Here is a 16,426-nt window from a genome sequence, read left to right on the forward strand (position 1 = left end):
AGCAAGTAGCTTAGCATAGCAAGAGTTCTGTGGATTGAAACTACTAGTGCCAAGCACTCGATATCCACTATATGCATGTTCTGAACTACTTTGAACTACCTCTGTTATGGTCCTGTGAACTGAACACCTAATGGCCGGCACACATTCCCATTTCATTTTGTCCCAAAGGAACGCAGTTAGTGAGCTTTGGGACCACTTCAGTATGCAAACCAAAGCAGGACGGACATGGGCATCAGAAGATTCACCTCCAAAGCACGCTCAATCCGAAACTAAGTTGTCTGTAGACATACCTTTAGAGTCTTGATCTATAATTCAAATTTGAAATTCACATTTCAAACTAACATGGCTAAACGACACACTTAACTAAAGCTAGTTTGGAAAAGTGATTTGTCATGTTCCATTTAATAAAACTGTGAAATGAAAAACAAACAGCTCATTGCACATCCAGAATCCACCCCCCCCAATTTTTATATATATATAAAATATGTATACACCCTCTTACAGTTAACTCAGATACTCACCTGTAGAAAACAGTGTTTTTCCCTAATTCATTACTAATGGCATTGGCCTCTTTGATCATCACAGATAGCTTCAGAGAATTCCAGCCAAGTGGAACTAATAAAGAATATAGCACATAATAATTAAGTGGATCAAACTTAATGTGATGCAACAGCCTCAGGGTAACAAAAAAAAAAAAAGGCAAAGAAGAAACCACAACCAAAAACTTGAATGGAATTTAGCCAACAACAGTTCTATGAATTCTCAGTACACTGGAAAAAAAAATTACCCTCCCAGACAAGATAACTCTTTTTATAAAGTCAGGTAAAGGATATTTCAGAAATAGAGGCATAACACCAGACACTATATATTAGACTAACCTGAGATAGGAAATTAAACAGAATCAATTCCGTTACTCCAGTTTCCCCAACAAGTTAACACCTAACCAGTTCAACCAGAGAGGGGAAGAACTTTCAAGTAATCAGGATAAATACAGACTACATGTATATCCAGCTAAGCACCACCCTGAGCATGATTAAAACAGAGCTTTTGACACTGTTATATATACAGCTTATGAATGCAAATGATCATAGCAGCCAAAAGGTTGCTCTTGTTCAGGACCATTAGAGAAGTGTTAGAGGAAGAGAAAAAGATTCTGGACCCATATCCACTAAATCCAACCCCCTACACAAACAGAAGTCAGCATTGCCCTAGCAATGTCATGTATATACATACTAGTCATAGTTTTATTCCCACTTCCACGATTCTTCTGAAGGGTGTGTATTTCTTCAGCAATCTTCTGCTTCTCAGCTTCTAGAGCTTCAAGTATCTTTGCGTGATGAATAGTATGATCTTCTAGAGCCTGGGGGAAGGGAAGGAAAAAAAAGAAATTATATTTAATGATTTAATGATATTTAGGCAAATTTTTTGTTCCTGTCATTTTACGGACTCAGAACAGTACGGAATTTATATTGAACATCTGCCATATTGCTACGAAACACTCCGTCTTCAAACTCTCGACGGTTTTCTGGTTTTGCTTAGATATTGACTGCTTAAAAAGAATACTGGAATTAAGAAGCAACTTTAAAAAAAATTAATTCATATCTGTTGCAGCAGTCAGATACATATGAACACCAGCCAAAAACCAGCCATTACATTAAGGCTTGGAGTCACGACTTTTAGCACAGGCAAGTGTCGCTAAAGTTTGGTACATGAGCAAAACAGTCCACATTATAAGAAATAAGCTAAGCATTAGTTGATCCCCAAATTTAATGCAGAATCATAATAAAAGAGTAAACAGAAACATTCTACTTAATTATTTGCTTAAAAAGCCCACAAACAAAAAAAACCCAAAACACACACAAAACAAACCACCGTTTATCCCCTAAAAAGCCTTCCTCCCCTCCCCCTTTTACGTTACCTGCTTGGTAGCTAACGTCTCCATTTCTAGACGCTTCTTATTGAAGTGTAGTTCTAGCTCAAGATTTTGCTTTGCCTTCTCTAGCTCCTGTATTTTAGTTGCAGCTTTTTGGTTATTCAGTTCTTGGATTTGCTTCTTACGAGATTCTTCTCTCTAATATAAAAAAAGGACAGATGAGAGGAGATATACCACTTCTACAGCATTTCTGATCCATCCCTTAGGCAGATATTAAGATTTATTTTTACTTCAATACATTTAAAACATGCAGCCCCTGTGGACTACTCAGCCCAGTGTCTGAGTTCTGAGTTATGAAAGGTTATATCCCAGTTCAGAAGTGTCACATTATGTCTTCTATAGCACATTTAAGAAATAAGATCCTCCATCATTGTTTTACCATGATATACTATTCTATGTAGAGTTATACATATAGTGAAAGTATCTAAAAGACTAACAGCAAAGCAGCATGCAAACTTGAAAGAAAAAAGTCATATTGAAATACTGTAGTAGTTTTGAAGTCTCATAGAATAAATCAGATTTTGTCAGGATTTCTCTTTGTATACAAGTTACGCCCTCAAATTCACACTGGATTAACATTTTTCATTCCTGGCTAATTCTATAAACCAAAATCCTTAGAATATTTCTGAAGGGTGTAGCTACTTTATAACTTCTCTTGTTAGCAAGGCTGATCTTTTTTAAAAAGAGCCTTTGCATTCCCTAACATCGTTTTATAATATGCAAGAGAAAAAAGAAACACACCAAAAACACCCAAACAACAAAACACACAAACCCCCAAAACAACCCAAAACCCATAAATCCTATACTACAGCTTCTGTTTTATTTTATTGATATGTTTTATGTAATGATGCAATGGCAACTTACCACCTCTGCTTCCAGTGATTTTATTTTGCTTTCATAAGCTTCTTTTTGTGAGGTCAGTTCGTGCTGAACCATCTCTTTCGCTATTTGGACACTTTGCATCATTTCTTCCTTGGCTTTGAGTCGTGCCTCTTCAATTTCTGATTCAAGGCTAAAAGTAGAAGTATCACACGTTTAGAATGCTGGCTTTAATCTCTTATAGGCTGCATAGAGATTATAATCTTTTCTTCTATCATGACAGGAGCCTACAATTTTAACAGTAAAAATATGAGGGTTTGTTTTGTTTTTAAAAAACAGCTTTTATACTTCACTTAGATATTTTTTTATTCCATAGGGAAAATGCAGACATTGGTAAAGATGGAAGACATTCCAGAATTTTAAAATAGACTTTATTTATATATTTATTTTATTATGCACCTTTCACAAAATTAAGAACTCTATTAGAAACTCACTAAATCACATTAAGATGCAGAAAAGCAAATTTTAAGTCAATGAGTCTTGTGGTTTAATAACTCCCAGGAATGAAGCAAATACAAATAACACTTTACTGTCTCTCAAATTCTTCACCATCATAGAATACCAAGGTTGTAACTTTGGGTTCTTCTAATTTTCCTAAGGCATTTGCTTTTCAAGCTTTAAATCTCTCTAAAAGCATCAGAAGTCAATTTTAGACTCATGTGCTTGGAAAGAAATGTAACTGACAAGATACACTACTTTGAGGACCTCTGGAGCTCAGGGTTTCTTTAGTAGTCTACATTCTTGACAACCGGACTAGATTATGGTGATCACCTCTTAGAGGTATACGTTCATTTCAGCTAAGTCTGGGATGTCCATTTCTATTATAACTATTATAAATAGAGTTAACAATAATCTTGCTATTTTCCAGCTTTCCCTTTTTGTGAAATAATTAATAATCTTAAGCTTCTTATTTCTTAAACTTATTGCACGGTTGCATTAACAACTGATTTTATTTTTAGAACATGTGATTGTATAAGAACAAGCCCCCCTTGGAAAGGAGAGGTATTGTCTATGTTTAATTAGCGTGAACCTAGACTCTTTTCTTTTTGATCAAGCCTTGTTTGATGTTTTAATATTTAACCTAAGCTTAGGGATGGGGTATCTTGGCCATCAGCATTATTCATTTAACCAAGGACAAACATTCCTTTTGGAAGAAAATAAAGGAGAGTTGGCAAGAGAAAATAGCCTTGAATTGGCCTTAGGTGACACATGACCATATATGGGTAAGAAGAGTTAGGGTACTTCATCTGTAAAGACCACCAAGGACCCCCCCCAAAGAGAGGATGTGCATGTGCATAAGGATCTGAAGCAGAGCCAATAGGAATGACTTAATGCCATTATGCAACTTATGTAGATTAGAATGAATATATATCAGATATACAAGAAATTAATACATATTTTGCCTAAATATAATGAAGTAGCCAGCTTCAGTGTGCTTCGTTTGTGGAAAATCACTGAGCACCCAGGCTTCCGCAACCCTGAAATAAATTAGCAATGTCTCTCAAGTGTGTGTTTATTGAAACCCATTGCACACCAGGTGACGAATCCACTTCTCAGCCAACACAAGATACAATACTTACTGTGTTCTCTGTGCAATAAGCAGCTCATTCTTTGCAAATTCAAAGTCTTTTGGACCATCATGCAAAAACGTAGTCCCACAAGATGGCCTTTTAACTTTCTGAACTTCTACTGGATGATTGAACCTGAAATAATGGTCTCCCCCAAGGACCACTCGATCACCCTATTGGGAAAGCGGGAAAAAGAGTTTGTCCTATAACTTTGAGATTTATAAGCAAATTTACAGTACTTATAACAGGTGGGACTAGAAATCAGAGAGGAAGAGAAACATTTATGGTTTCAGAGCCTTCTAAGAAAACTTGCAGTCTGAAGTTGTAATATTAACAAAGCTAAGAAACCCACACATGCACATATATTACTTTCCCAAATCAATTACTTACATGATGCAGAACTGTTGGGCCTAGAATGCATTTCCCATTTACGTATGTCTTTGCTTCTCTCAGTGGAATAATACTCACTTTGCCAACAGTATTTTTTATAATGCTGAAAACAAGAAACATTTGTGGTGTCAGTAGCTTATGTTAATTGCTATTAATGTTTCTTAATAAACTAAAATTCATGCTTTAGATAGTGTCCTGTTACTGTTTTTCCAGATGTAGCTAAATAGTATGAAGACATCGACAACATACCTAATTGATGAACAACCACCCGTATTTTAAAAAAGAACTGATATTTCAATCTAAGAAGAATCCACTGGTAAAAAATTACTACATTACCCTGTCATCTGAGCATTTGTTTGATAATGCTTAACTTCCTAATACAGCCATATCTTTCATGTTTTTAGTAATTGATTAGTTAAGTTGCTGTCAGCTATTTGTCTAGGATCAATTGCATGGAATGCACTTTAAACAGTATTTCTGCAATATGGCCAAGTTGCTCTCTACTTTTAGTTTTAATTAAGAACTGTCATGGCATTTCACTTTTCCACTGAAGTTAGAGTTATTGCACAACACCATTTGATCAGGTCCATCTCCAGCATTTCTGCATGAATAGAAAGTTTTGCTATATGAATGAAATGAACAGAGAAATTAAACAGATTTCTAGAAGGAACAGAAGGAAGTTACCTTAATCACTGAACAGTACAAGAGTTATGCCTAAACAGTATTTTCCTGGTTAGAAAACCCTATTTTGTTATCGCCAAAAGGAAAAGTGACTCCAAAAGAAAGGGAAGGGTGAGAAGAAATATCTCCTGCTCTCACTTCAAGTATTAAAAAGAACACTACATACCAATGGTCATCAGCAATTAGCACTCCGGAAAGCTGGATATCGTGTTTTGAATTTGGTGTATACCTTCCAACTGTAGTTTCTCCTTCTTTGATCATATACAAGAGCACCTCAGAAAGCTGAGGATCTTCATTGAGATTGACAAGGTTTGGTAAATGATTGTCCATTTTGAATGCAATTCCCGCTTTCTAGATAAAAAAGAGCTCTGCATAGAAACAATTTACTTTGTTCATTCAAATATCTATATTAGATTTTTATAAGAAGTCACAGTAGTCTGTTAAAAGAATAGCATTAAGAAAAACAAATCCTATAACTATTCTAATTCTTCTGCAAGGCTTGCAGATGTTATATTTTCTGTACTATCTCCTACAGAAAGTGAAGAGAAGAAAGAAAATGTACCTGCAATTCTTTTATATCTTCTAATTTCCTTTTTTCTGCTTGTTCAAATTTTTCTTTCCAGGCCCTTAATATATTAAGGGGAAAATAACACAACAAAAAATTACAAAAAATTACAGCATATAAATTTTACCTTTTTTATTTTAGAATATGACATTAAAGACTACCAGACCTTTGCATTTCTGCCATGTCCCTCTCCTGCTGGTGCAATTTTACCCGCAAAGATGTTATTTCCTGCAAATAACGTCTGTATTTTTCAGGATCAGTGTTCAGAGCGCTCTTCTGAGCTGCCTTCAGTTTTTCAATTTCAGCTTTCAATTCTACGTTAAACAAACCAGACACAGAGTACACATTAAAAAAATGAAGACAAAATAGGGTTCAGACATTTCACTATGATACTAGAAAATTCATCCTGTTATTTAATTTAAAATGAAACACCTTTCCCCATTCCAGGTTTTCAAGCATAGCCTAAGATACCATCTGAACTTTAGCAAAAAAAAAAAGCTTACAAAGAATACTAAAAGGAAGATATCCTAGGTTGTATTAGCCTATCCGACAAGTGGTCCGTCAACATAATAGACGATTAACTGTAACAACTCTTACTAAGCAGTAAGTTGAACACACATGCAAATGAAGACCCCTCAGAGACTGCAGATGTCAATCTCACCTCTGATTAGCTTGGCATTCACATCTTCATTTACTTTAGCGATGTTGATAATGGAACAAGCTTGTTTTGCATAGCGAAGAGTGCTGAGTGTTTCTTCTGTACTACTGGCAGCTGGACTTACTGTGGCAATCATAGCAGTTTGTGAATTTCCACCAAGACTTTCCTTTAACAACCTTCATTTGACAGGAGAGTAGAAGTCAATCCCTGGCCCCCACATTGAAATAAAAATTAAATTTCTCAATCTGAACAGACCAAATACCAAATACCTAGGGTCTTGCTGCTTACTGGAGAGTGATTGTTAGCTACTTAAAACACAAACCAAAGTCCTGTTTGTTCTTTAACTGATGCAACAGGCTGATTTTTTCCATCCATAGGTCATTTGAGAGAGGAGGGAAGAAGGGAGGGAAGGAGGGGAAACTATGCCTCCTGAATAGAAAGGGAATACACAATCTGAGAAAGCCTTTGCTTCTATATAAAAAATTCTGAAGCGTACATACCAAGTAAGGACAGATTCCCGGTAAGGAATGAAGGTTTTCTTTCTATTTTGAGATTGTTTAGAGAGTGCAGAAATAACCTTTCCAAGGGTTAACAGTGATTTATTGATACTCACACCCTCCTACAAAAAGCAAAAATAATTATAATACAGTTGTGTTTTCTTGTGTGATGTTATTAACTGTACTGTTGATTTGTGTTTATTCAATGTATGGTACAACTGTACCATATAAAGTGTCATCACTGATTAAAAACCAACAATAAGAATATCCTCAGAGATCTTCATTTGGAAAGACCAGAGACCTTGGCTTTAAAATAAGCAGTGTTAAGAACGACCTAACTTATGAAGGCAGCCTGAAAGTAAGTCTCTCATTAGAATCTATTTATATCCCCAAAAAAGGGACAAGCCCCAAGTCCGTGTGATACCCGATTGTGATATGGAAAGTCACATAGACAGTTTTTCCTCAATGTTTCTAAAGGATCATGAGGCCTGCATAGCACGGGGAGTGTTTGTGCTAAGCAAGATCTGCCCTGCCATGCTACACAGTCTGAACGGCTTCTCTGGGCCATCCACCCTCACTATCAAAGCACTATGCAATACTTATAAGCATAAGGGCTACATATCCTTTTACAGCTACGGTTCCTGCCCAAGAGTACTGGTAGGTAAGGATGCTTTGGAGTTTAGGGGTATTCTTTAAAGTCAATCCTTTTCCACCGATTTCCAATCTTGGTTTACCTTCAGCCTTTCTCCAGTGGTCTGAGCTGTTGAGCAGCATTCACTGCCAGCTAGATCAATTAGATTTATGTGGCTGGTAAGCCTACGATCACATTGTTCTTCATCCACTAACTCTACCTGGAAAAAAGGAGGATATTTGCATTTGCACCAAAATAAAAAACCTGAGGGCAAGCAGAAATCTAACAAGCTGTTCACTTTAAATACATAGAAAATTGACACTTCCATTTACTTTCTGACAGGATACAGACATGTACATCCCTTGAAGGAGACCGAGTTCAGATGTTTAACCATAGCACCAATTGTCTGCAGCTGAATAACTGTATAAGCATAAACTAAACAAACAGACTAGCAAACTATGGGTTTCAGTCTGAAGTTTGACTATTGTGGCTATCCAAAACCCATGGATCTCAGTAAGCTGTTAGCTGATCTTCATTGGTCTAAGTCAGTAAGTACTCAGTGGAAAAGTCTCAGGACTAGTTCTGATAGAGGAAAGAAATAATCGAGTGGTGAGAGTGGTGAGGGGCAGAGCAAAGGAGAAGGTTAGGAAACTGGGCCGAAAAAATTAAACCAAGAACAAAAAACCCTAAACCACAAGTTATTTGTGAATGGAGAAAATTGACTGACTGTAGACTTCTGAGGAGCTCTACATATTTGACTTCTGGTTTCAAACTCATCTCACTAAATCAGGTTTTGTCTCTTACATATCTGTAAAATCAGATGAGGAGTTGTAGCCCCTATATCTTGGAGGCACATGGGTGAGCCAGGTATCCTGAAGCAAGGAAACATTTATTCAGTGAACTGTGTTGAAACTGAGCAGAAACTGCATCTCCTACCATTGTCTCACCTCATGACCTGCAAGAACTTAGCACAGCTATCCACCTTATATAGCCTAACCTTCTTAGAATCCAAGATGTGCTGGCAGCAGTGTGAAGTTATGTCTGGCCTCAATTTAGATTCCATTTACACCTCAAAACTCTCACTCAGAAGCTTGGAACTACTCCTAGATGTGCCAGCCTAGACACATTTATATTGTTGCTATAAATATATGTAGCACAGAGACATCAGAATATACTCAAATCATGTAAAATAGAACAAAAGTTTTGCTGTGTAAAAAGCCATGTTAAAATGCCCTATTCTTTACTTATCATCTTCAAGTATATTCCGACAACAATTTTCTAGGCAGCACACAAAATTTTTTAGTACCCAATTTGAACAGATACAACACCCAGCAATACCTTGGTTTGCGTCATGACAAGGGTGAAGACAGAATGAGATCTAGAGCTCTTGTCATTCATTACTGTAGCAGCTGTTGCTCTCTGCTTATTTCCTAGTTCAAGCCAACTCTGTAAGAGATAGAAGTCAGGATGTGAAACCAAAACCTACTCTAGGTAGTTAACTGAAGATTAAAATGGTTGCAAATAAAGTTAACAACACAAATGGTGAATCTATAAGGGAGGAATTAAAATAAGATTAAGAGATAACCATGTGAAGAGAGTGCCACTTGCCTGGACGCATCTACTTAACTTCATTATATAGGACTAGTCTTCATTATCCCTTTACAAAATCGGCTGAAATATCATAGACTATAGGGCAGTCTGTAAAGCATTTTCTTCCCATCCATGGAATTTAGTTTTCAGCAGTGAAGGAAGGAGCAAGTAGAAATATTTGTATTCCATTTTGGTAAGCAAATAACTCTTACCTGGATATCAGAGTAAGAACTGACAACATTCCTAAGGTGGGGGAAAAAAGAAAAGTTTGGGTTCAGACTGTTTTCTTTCTACAGTTTTCTCTGCTGCCTGAGTTGTGAAACATTTCCCTAGTTACAGACAAAATACAAACATACCATGACAGCTCCGGTTGTCTTGAGACTTCCACACAACTTATTTCACTAAAGCAACACACTAAAGGAAATAGGTCAAGCTAGACATGGGTGCACATTTTTGTAACACTACATGATACTAAGACCTTGCCTAATTTTCTGGCTGTGAAAGCACGCAAGCTTTCACAGATCCTCAAGATAATAATTAGCACATTCTTTCAGGATTACACCATACATCTACTAAAATGAGAACAGTTAATACTTACACTGTCAGGCCTTCCACATATGGTCCCAACACTGGATGTTCTCTTACACGAAGCTGGTGAGAATCATTTTAAAAGAAAAATTATTAGAAGTACATTAGTTAGACCTAGCACTCAGGAATACCTTAAAATTATGAGAAAGTCTATCTACACCCCTAGTATGACGTTTATCACTGAACAAAACTTAGCATGAATCATCTAGACCAGTATTTTCAGGAAAATACCTACAACTTAATTTTTCCAGCTGCCTAAGAAATCAGAGCAGACTGCGCCAGGCCATTGTTCATAGGGCTAACTGCAAGAACATGTATCTTATATAAGATATTTACATAAGAAAAAAAGTCTTTTTGGAAACATAATAGATTTATGTCACAAAGTTAAATAGTTTAGGTAAAAAATAATGACAAAACTCAGATGAAAACAATCCTACTATAAACAAGGCAGTATAGTCTTTAATTCTATATAACTAGTCCACGTAAGCCCCAAGTTTAGGATAAAGGGCTTATTTCAACAGCAAATTGAATTAGTGTATATTCTTTATCATAAACTATTGTTTACACACACAGCCAGTACAGTGTTCAATACATCAAAGTACAGAAAGTACTTTATTTTTTCTAGCAAATCAAACATGATAAATACCTTCCCTGAATCCCCTACTTAACACAAATTTCTTTAATTTATGGTTTTACATATTCCAACGCACAAACATTAAAAACTAGCTAAACTAGTTTAGCTAGTGATCCTTAATTAGTTATTCAGGTCACTGATTCCCCACCACCCCCCCCCAGCTCCTTGGGAAACAACCAGCCAACCAACAGGAAGAAAAAAAAGGAACTTCCTGACAGCCCCATGGCTCTAAGCAGTAAATTATCCAGGGCAAAGAATCTGAAAGATATTATCCATCTTGGTGCTAAGCTCTTATATAATAATAGTTTTCTGTAGCTGGGCAATGTAAATACACAGAGGAAAAAGCAGGGAAATATTCTCCCTTTGCAAATATTAACATTTTTTCATTAATATATATGGACTGCAATTAGATACATAGAGTCAGTGGCAAACAGGCATCCCAGTAGATAAACAATACAGAGATATTTTCAGAAAGTGAATGGACGTTTCAGTAGGGCTGAGATCTGAGGAGACTGATGGATCAACTACAATTAGGCCAATACTTCTCCCCCTGCCACACCACCATTAGAAGCCTCCTGACATTGTCATCCTTCCATTTTGGAAATCCATCTAAATTACAAGATTATAGCTCAAATTATATTGCACAGAAGATTCTTAATATAATGTGGAGATTTTGATAAATAATACTGTAAGAGTCTTTTTATAAAGGCTGATAAGATCATCTTCATTTTGAAGATGAGATGTTAACAATTTTGAGAGATTCTACTGAATTGTTTTGTTTCTATTTCAGCAAGATCTTTTTTTGCTTAGCATTTCTGAAGTGCCAAGCATTTTGCTTGAAGCCATATAGTGAGATTTTTTTTTTTTAATCCCATTATTCACAACAATATAAAGTACCTACATAAAGCAATGATAACTTGTCATTTGTGCATTATTGTTTACAAAATAGATGCCACTACTTTGAGATTATGCATATACTTGTTCTTGTGAAAAACTTACTGGTTGTTTCTTCTGTCTGCTTTCAGCTTTAAAGACAAGCAAATCATGAATTTTCTCATTGTATACTTCAAAAAAGCTCATTTCAAGATGATACAAAACCTAATAAAATTAATAATAGAAGTTATTAATATAGTCCACAAAACATTTTCATCATCCTGTGTTTCAAAAATTAACTTAAATTAACAGATCCTGCTATTCAGTGCTACAGGCATTTGAACTGTCCTTACACACACGGACAAACATACAGAAAGAATAAAAAGAACAGCCTTTGTCAGCATGTTTTGCATCAGATATTCCTTATCCATGGAACAATGTAAATACAAGTCTCTCATCCTTTTTACAATTCTAAGAGACATTCAGAGCTTCTAACCACAAATTATGATTTCTGTTATTACTATGGAAAGCTTTAGGTGCACAATTCAAATCTCAAGTGCTGTACTGTAGTCAAGCTGGTTCCTCAAAAGTTATTCTGCACCAGAAATTTAGCCTAAAAAAGCCTTAACAACAGTGAGACAGAAAAATAAATATACCTGAAGAATTCCCACAGACAACCCCCCTGTATACCTGCATTGTCAGTTTGGGCCTTTTCTTAAGGCATGAAATGGGTTTAAATTTTTTAAGAGTTTAAATTACTTAGAGAATCATAACTGAAGACATGAGTTCACCATTACTACACCAATTAATTGGGGCAGAAACAGAATGTAACCCTTCATTAACACACTCTGGAAAGGATTACAACTTTGTTGTTTTTAAATCCATACACCATAGCCATAGGCCAGGAATTCAAATCAAAATACACTGTGATCAGATAAAATATTCCCACCCCCTCTCAGAAGACCACTCTTTCATATCAAGTTAACATACTAATAAAGGTCTATTCTCAAAGCAGAGAAGAAAACATGACATTTTTTGCAATAAAAACTTTAAATTCTTAAAAATATTTAGGTGGGGGTAGTTGTGGGTTTTTTTATTATTTCAGCAAGAATATAGAGCTAGAATACTAGAATTAGAATACTATTAAAGTGTATTTCACTTTGATATGTGACAATGTTTAAAGATAAATTCATACTTTTTAAAGTTTATTTTATATGCCTCCACTGAAAGAATGGAACCCACTAGGATTTCTTTTTATCTCTCCTCACATAAATCTTACCTTGTAAGACATGCTATATAAAGGAAAGAATTCTAGTCTAGTGACACATCAAAAATGCCATGTCCATATTTTATTTTTACATTATTGTCACTGAGGAAGCAAAACAAGGTTGATTTTTACTATTTAACCTGTTAATCAAAGCTACTAGCAGAAATAAGATTTGAATCAGCAAAAGACTACAGACATGAATAAATGGATCATTTTAAGGTATAAAATGAAAGAATGAAACAGGTATCAAAATACTGAAACACATCAGTTTCCTCATAATTCAATGTAAGGACAATAGCACAAGCATACTACCTGTTGCTTGTTCATTTGCGCTATCTGAGTAAAAAGATCTTCACAAAGTCTTGGAATTATTCCTCGGTCTTCATCAAATCCCATCATCCTGTAGTTACCAAACAAACATGCTAGTTCAGTTGTGTAACCCTCTATAGCTAGTTCTAATATTATTTGTACAGCTCTAAAGCTGAAATGACACAGGCTTTTGAGTTATAGATTTCTGTCACTTAGTACTTCTAAGTTGGTGCTTGTTTGAGCAGGGAGCTGGACAAGATGATGTCCAGAGGTGTTCTCTAATTCATCCATTGAGAAATGGGTTGAAAACCTAAGTCAAATGAAAACCCTACAGCAACAGAAGAGTAAGTTTATAGTAAAACAGTAAACCTAGACATTTGATATCCCAACATGCATGCATTTTATATTCTCTGCACCCTACCAGTGCAGTAAGATAAGCCCCTCAACACCTCTGGCATAGTTTTTTCCTGTCTAGTTCTGTCACTGCAGAACGCCAGTGTACTGGATACAGTCTAGACTCACGCAGCTGCACATACAGCTTCAGCAGAAGTCTGTTGTGTAGACCTGACCTGAGGAGGCAGTTACAACTGATACTAATTTCAACCTTGCTGAAAATACAAAGGGGTGAAGGTAAGAGTCTACCTGAACATGGAGGAAAAGAAAAAAATACAACAAACCTACAAACAGGATAACAATTGTGATATTGAGCATACCTTTCTGTTAGACCAAGGTAAATAAACATTACAAGGAAAAATAGAGTTCCCACTTAAAAAGAAAATAAGTTCTCTGTATAAGTTCTATATCTATGACAAATTGAATAAAAACTTAAAGTGTGATAAATTGAATAGAAACATTTCTGATCCTCAGCTACATATTTAAAGTCTATAGTACTTCATGGGAATTATAAAGCTCTAGAACTGATTTTAATGGAAGAATGATTGGAAAGAAAACAGTTCACTAAGCTTTCTATTCAAAGATATACACAAGGTATGTAAAATCATCTGGGATTATTTTGGGTAAAGATCAGATTTCAAATAAGTAGCACCACAAACATCTGGAATTTTTTATTTATTTAAAGTTCTGAAAGAGTCAGGACCATAATTAGAAATATCTTTTAGAGGTCTTTTCCAAACAACATAATATGCTTTAGAACATGCTACTTCTCACACGAAACACACAGTGGTGAACAACAGCACTGGGAGAGTCTGAGAAACTCTCAACATTAATAAAGGGTTTTCTTCACTAAATTCTCTAGAAAGACCTTTTATTTTCTTCACTAGACACAGAAAGAGGTCAGTGTCAGATACATAAAAATATTCTACAGCTAACTTCATCTCAATAACTATATTAATTATTTTTGTTTTAAAATATGCAAAAACATTTTAACACAACTCAGTAATTATGAAATCTATTCCATATAAACCCTTCTTATTACTTTGCATTGCATAACAATTGGCTCCTACAGAATTTTAACAATTAATAATTAAGAACTTACGTGTATGATTTTCCAGAACCAGTCTGCCCATAAGCAAAAAGACAAGTGTTATATCCCTCAAAAGCTCTTTCTAGGAGCGGCACTGCCAGTGTTTTATAAATCATCGATTGGCTTGCAAAATTAGGATGACACTTGTCAAAAGACCAGAAAGAAAAGTCATAGCTGAAGCTGTAAACTTGGTTTGTGGCTGGATTTCGTACAGCTGTCTCTGAACCACTCATGGAGATTACAGGGAGTGAGCTTTCATTTTTCTCTCTAGATGAAAGCAGGAAAAAATTAAAAAGTATAAGCTACATGCTTTAAGTTAGTCATTTCAATCAATTGCCTTCTGGAAAATAAAAAGTTCAGTAATCATTGCTAAAAAAACATTTGATGAACATACAAAGTATTCAAGCTCAAACCATTTCAGCTAATGAACATGTGAAAAACAGCCCAAACACCTATAAAGTGAACTCAACCTCTTAATAAAATCTTTATCTTGATGTTGCATGAAATATCAGCTCATTTCTAAGTATGTGTTACATCCTTATTTCGTCAATGATTAAACAATTCAAAAAATACAAAGCAGGAATCAACATACACTGTAAAAGCTACTATTAGCATCAGAAATAAGCCCAGGATACAAACCTGTTACTGAAAGGCCGTACACGCACAGCTACAATCACTTTGCTGTTTTCCACTTTGAAAACATCTTCCTCAGTGCTCTTGCTCTCAGCTAGACTTTGTGTTTTCTCTCTTGGTTTTAAACTTCTACTCACAGAAGGAGAGCTGAAGACACTAGTTTTCTTCTCAGCTAGAATTTGAAGATGAGGTGTTCGTTTATTCGGAGCGGACAGAGATGGTTGATCCTGAGAAGCGCTGTTCTTTGGTGTCAGCTTAACCCCTGTAAACCCTTCTGTTGAACCTTTTGTTGGTGTCCTTGATCTTTCCAAACCGTTATGTTTTGTAATCAAATGTTGCAACCTTTGCTTTCCAACTAGCTTATTTATATTGCCTTTTTCATTCGGTTGTTCTCCTGATATCCTATTAATATATTTTGACATAACTAATTGTTCTGATTTAGAAACTTCATTTTGAAATTTTATGTCCGCAGCACTTGTCCTATATTTTAAATGTGTGGAGCTATCATTTTCACACAGGCCATCAACAACACCAAAGGAACCCTTGCTGTTCAGATTACACTGCAACTTTGTGCTTGACTGACCCTCAGCTAACTTAAAGCTTGGTATAACATCATGAGTATCATTATTAATATTTGGAAGTGCAATCTTGTAATTTCTTTGTGCAGCAGAGTCACTATTTTCTATTCCAAGCACAGTATTCTGATTAATTTTGTTCTTCTCTACGGAGCCAGTCCTCACTCGCCTCTGCAGAGTAAGTTTTCTCTCCATTTGTGTATTTTCCATGTCCTGTGTTGTGTTTGTATGCAGTTGTTCACTACCAGACACTGATTTTTTGCTTGTTCCAGTTCTCCTCTGGAGTGTTAATCTTCCTTCAGGTTTAAGTGCAGTTGATGCATCACTTGCTTTTTTACAGGCTGAAATGACATATGTCCTATTTATTTCCTCAACCTTGTTCTGAGAACAAGAGAGTAGAATATCCTTTTCTTCTCCTGACACCTGTGATTTCAGTTGCTGCCCAGAAGCTTTGCTATTGGTATTCTGTGAAGAAGTCTTCTGCAAAGTAGTAGTACATTGTGCCTCAGAGGGACTTCTTGCAGGAACTGTATAAATAGGCATTTTGTCTTCCAGCAGGTTAACATTAGGTTTTTAATAAGTACAAGCACCTTTAGTAAAAGATTATTTCTAGCTGCTTCTTCTTATGGAATCTGGGGAGACAAAGCAAAGGTTTTTATGATGCTCATGTCC

General features: G+C 35.7%; 1 protein-coding gene across 2 annotated transcripts in view; it reads right to left on the reverse strand.

Moving 5' to 3' along the window:
• Positions 1–16,426, reverse strand: part of KIF14 (kinesin family member 14) — a 32,875-nt gene that overhangs the window by 14,580 nt on the left and 1,869 nt on the right. For both annotated transcript variants that reach the window (XM_075097236.1, XM_075097237.1), the window contains exons 3-21: positions 15,186–16,386; positions 14,559–14,813; positions 13,067–13,154; positions 11,614–11,712; positions 9,991–10,043; positions 9,605–9,635; positions 9,141–9,248; positions 7,906–8,022; positions 7,175–7,293; positions 6,678–6,850; positions 6,183–6,330; positions 6,014–6,077; positions 5,618–5,802; positions 4,771–4,873; positions 4,393–4,553; positions 2,798–2,945; positions 1,919–2,071; positions 1,234–1,360; positions 522–615 (exon numbers count right to left, since the gene is read on the reverse strand). In XM_075097236.1, coding sequence (XP_074953337.1) covers positions 522–615; positions 1,234–1,360; positions 1,919–2,071; positions 2,798–2,945; positions 4,393–4,553; positions 4,771–4,873; positions 5,618–5,802; positions 6,014–6,077; positions 6,183–6,330; positions 6,678–6,850; positions 7,175–7,293; positions 7,906–8,022; positions 9,141–9,248; positions 9,605–9,635; positions 9,991–10,043; positions 11,614–11,712; positions 13,067–13,154; positions 14,559–14,813; positions 15,186–16,297 — 3,338 coding nt within the window. In that variant the 5' untranslated portion in view covers positions 16,298–16,386. The remainder of the gene's footprint in view (positions 1–521; positions 616–1,233; positions 1,361–1,918; positions 2,072–2,797; positions 2,946–4,392; positions 4,554–4,770; positions 4,874–5,617; positions 5,803–6,013; positions 6,078–6,182; positions 6,331–6,677; positions 6,851–7,174; positions 7,294–7,905; positions 8,023–9,140; positions 9,249–9,604; positions 9,636–9,990; positions 10,044–11,613; positions 11,713–13,066; positions 13,155–14,558; positions 14,814–15,185; positions 16,387–16,426) is intronic.

Source organism: Phalacrocorax aristotelis, chromosome 6, assembly GCF_949628215.1.
Source record: "Phalacrocorax aristotelis chromosome 6, bGulAri2.1, whole genome shotgun sequence".
Taxonomy (NCBI): domain Eukaryota; kingdom Metazoa; phylum Chordata; class Aves; order Suliformes; family Phalacrocoracidae; genus Phalacrocorax; species Phalacrocorax aristotelis.